This window comes from Galeopterus variegatus, unplaced genomic scaffold (assembly GCF_000696425.1).
Source record: "Galeopterus variegatus unplaced genomic scaffold, G_variegatus-3.0.2 Scaffold8744, whole genome shotgun sequence".
In the NCBI taxonomy this organism is placed as follows: Eukaryota; Metazoa; Chordata; class Mammalia; order Dermoptera; family Cynocephalidae; genus Galeopterus; species Galeopterus variegatus.
Window position 1 is genome coordinate 54,653 of NW_007734855.1, and position 3,859 is coordinate 58,511.

Genomic DNA, 3,859 nt, shown 5'->3' on the forward strand with positions numbered 1-3,859 from the left:
TCTGGGTGTGGCGGGGCGAGGGCGGGCTGCGGGCGAGCCCCTTGCCCACCCTGCGCACCACCTCCCCACGCGGCCGACCCCCTTCCCAGAGCGGCAGCCGGGCCTCCTCCTACCAGGGCAGGTTCCTGATCTTGGCCGCTGCGGGCTGCTGCTGCTGCTTGACCGCTGAGGTCTCCATGGCGGGGAGACGAAGGTCACCAAGTCTGTGCAGTCGTCACGTACCCTACGGGCCTGCCCAGCGACCAGCGACGATCTGATCCCAGACCTGGCACTTAGAGTTCGCGCGCAAACGTAACTCTCGCGAGACTTGGACTTCTACTTCCGACTTCCTCCTTTGGTCCCGCCTCTTCCCTGTTGCTAAGGCGCAGGTTGCTAGGTTACCGGGAGGCGCTGGCTTCCCACCTCGCTCCGGCTCCGCCCTTCCAGCCTGCGCTCAGATTGCGAGGGGCTTCCAGAGACCGCGACCCTGAGGGGCAAGGCCACCCCCTGGAGCCGCCAGTTGTCATTACAGATTAAGGTCTCACGGCCAAAGCCAATTCCAGCCATCACCAAAATTCACTTAGGTTGAAAGGAGCAAAAATCTGCTGCGGCTAAAAAAAATCCTGAGGAAAAAACCCCAATGGCAGGGCCGGTTCTTGAATATAGGTGCCAATATTTAAAAAAAAAAAAAAAAAAAAAAAAAAGGCTTGCAGTACCTTTCGGCCTCAAAGCTGGGAGGGGAATACTCGGAAATGAAAACAACCCCGAATACAACTCCAACCTATCTCCCAAATCCGTGTCCTTCTCCCAACAAAACTTAAAAAGAACCAACCTCCAGAAAACCACACCAGAGTGAAAACAAAAAACAACACCAAAAACGTCCAGTTGGGTTAATATGTGTAACTGGAATGGACTAATAAAAACAGAGGACCAGGGCCCCTGTGATCTGAGATGCTGAGGAGAATCGGTATCAACGTTTTAGTGGTTTTAACCGGAATACTGCTCAGCCACAAGAAAGAATGAAGTCGTGTCATTTGCAGCAACATGGATGAGCCTGGAAGACATTATGTTAAGTGAAATAATTCAGGCACAGAAAGATAAATACTGCACATTCTCACTCAGACGTGAGAGCTAAAAATAACAGTTGAACTTTTAGAAGTAGAGAGTAGAATTGTGGTTACTAGAGGCTGGGAAGGGGAGGGGGTAGGATAGGGAGAGGTTGATTAATGGACACAAAGTTACAGCTAGATAGGAAAAATAAGTTTTCGTGTGTACTAGCAAATTCTAGTGCTAGGCAGGCATCTATAATTAACATTGTTTATTATATGTTCTCAAATGGCTAGAAGAGAGGAACTCAAATGTTCTCATCATGAAGAAATGATAAAGTTTTTTGACGATGAATATGCTAATTACCCTGACTTGATCATCACAAATTGTACACACGTATTGAAATATAACTCTGAACCGCATAAATATGTACGATCAATACATGCCAATTAAAAAATAAATTCCTTTAACCACCCTACTTTCATGCACATGATTGTGAATCATAAAAATAAACAAATAATAAAAATCATATTACTTAAAAGGAGTTCTTTTGGATGTTACATAAACTGCAGTCTAACCAACCACAAGTATAATAATAAATTAGTTTTATCTCTCATGAAAAAAAAAATTAGTGTTTTTTTCTTGAGGTGCAGGGGTTCTGGATCACTTTTATTTTCTCCCTTTTTGTTGGGCTGTCCATAATAAAATCTTTTTTTTCTTAACAGGCTGAGAAAGATAAAAATACTAGGAGGAGATAAGGGTGGCCTGGGGCTGCAGTTTTCTGATTTGGAGGTGGCTGTACTCCTTGCATCTGAAGACATCACTGTCACAAGCTTTCAGAATACAGTGGGCAAATATATGATGGCAGTTACGGCTTCACCTTAGCCCCTGCGTGGGGACCCAAAAGAAGAGGGTCAGATGGGGCTTGTGATATGACAGTGCCCGTACTCTCAGTGCTTCTTGCGGAGGCCAACTTTAACACCGGTTGTTCAGATCACTAGCATGCCACTTTTCCCAATTAGCCTCCAGCAGGTTGCTTCTCTCCTCATTCATTACCTACTCGAAGATGGTTGTGAGGATTAAATGAAATAACTTATGGGAAGCATCTGGCTCATTACCACCCTTTCCTTCTAATACACTCTCCACCCACCCTGTTCTTGTTTCAAACTTTTCCTCTTAAACGAAACCTAAAGGATTGGCTAGTGGGACTATGGCCCACGCTATCATCATTGGCCTCATTTTGTAGACATGTTAAGTAATTTGCTCGAGTGTAAGGGGCAGACTGGATCTTACCAATACAGTCTTATTCTATACAGCCCAAGCTCTTGGCCACACCACTACTGTGGTCCTCGACTATCAGCAACAGCAGCAGTCCCTGGGAACTTGTTAGAAACGCTGATTATTGGGCCGACCCCGTGGCTCACTCGGGAGAGTATGGCGCTGGGAGCGCCGCGGCTTTGGGTTCGGATCCTAAATAGGGATGGCCAGTGCGCTCATCGTGGCACTGAGCGTGGTGCTGGCGACACCAAGCCAAGGGTTACAATCCCCTTACCGGTCACAGAAAAAAAAAAAAAAAGATGATTATTCTTCCCCCGACCCCAAATCCATTGAATCTGAAACTCTAGGGGTGGGGCCCAATCATCTGTGCTGTGACAAGCCCTCCAGGGGAGTCTGTGTGCTCAAGTTTGAGAACCACTTCACTACACTATGCTGCTTCTCAGTTCTTGAGCTTCCCAGGACTTCACTTCCTAAGGGAAACAATGGGCAGTATCAAGAAACAAAACCGCAACAAATTGAGTTTAATGATCTAATGGGCTTTTATTAGCAATTCGTGAATTGGGTAGCATCCCATCTATGAATTAGAAAGGTGCTCTAATGAGCTGAGCAGGGAGGATGGGCTTTATAAGCAGAAAAGGCTGAAGAAAGCAGAAACAAGGAACACAAAGTGCATTGGTTATTTCAGTTACCTTATAGGGTTAAAGCAGAGGGGACTTTCCTTATCATGCCCCTTCGGGTTGACTGGGCCCTTTTGGGTTGGTTGCTATGAATCTCCTGTTTTGAAAACTGGCCTGTTTTAAAGTTCACTTTGACTACATGGTACCTAGTGTGGGTGACTCCATTCTGGTTTGATCTGGTCTGTTGGAGTCTAGTGCAGGAGCTTTGTCCAAAACAATAGGCTCCCATAAATTTTATTTAACAGTAATCACATGCATAAATCTGGAAAAACAAAGTTGTCTTACTGAATTCCATTTGTGTGTGTGGTTTTCTTATTTCTGTTTTTGCTATTAATTGAAGGTTAACGCTAAATTAATTAGCGTCTCTTTGGACCTCAGTATTTGCATCTGTAAAATCGGCAGGGGTAGGTACTGGACTAGATCAGTGAATTTCAGCACTGGAAATTAAAAGCCCATGGAGAGCTTTAAAAATTCCATTGCCAGAAGTCCAGCCAGACCAATTAAATCTGGCCTCTGGGAGTGGGACCCCAGAATTAGCAATTTAAAAAGCTTTCCAGATTATTCTAATATTCAGCTAAAGTTGAAATACCACACTAGGCTAAACCAATCACAACAATCCTAGTCCCCTTGTGCCATAGATTGATTGAATTGTGTCCCCCAAAGTCCATATGTTAGAAGTTTAATTCCCACTGTAACTGTTAAGGGTGGGAAATCCTATTATAGAAAGGTGGGGCTCAAAGAGGTGATTAGATTGTAGGACCATGACGTAGTGAATGGATAAATTATGGTGGTCAGGGGCGTGGTTCTGAGGACTTTAAAAGGAGAATACACAAAACTCTCTCTCTCTCTCTCCCTCCCTCCCTCCTCCCCCCTACCCC

The 3,859-nt window shown here is 45.1% G+C and overlaps 1 protein-coding gene across 1 annotated transcript in view; it reads right to left on the reverse strand.

Annotated features, from left to right (window-relative positions):
- The window catches only part of RFC5 (replication factor C (activator 1) 5, 36.5kDa), a 13,059-nt gene extending 12,769 nt beyond the window's left edge, over positions 1-290 (reverse strand). The window contains exon 1 of the mRNA XM_008593127.1: positions 114-290. Coding sequence (XP_008591349.1) covers positions 114-178 — 65 coding nt within the window. The 5' untranslated portion in view covers positions 179-290. The remainder of the gene's footprint in view (positions 1-113) is intronic.
- Between the last annotated feature and the right edge of the window lie 3,569 nt (positions 291-3,859).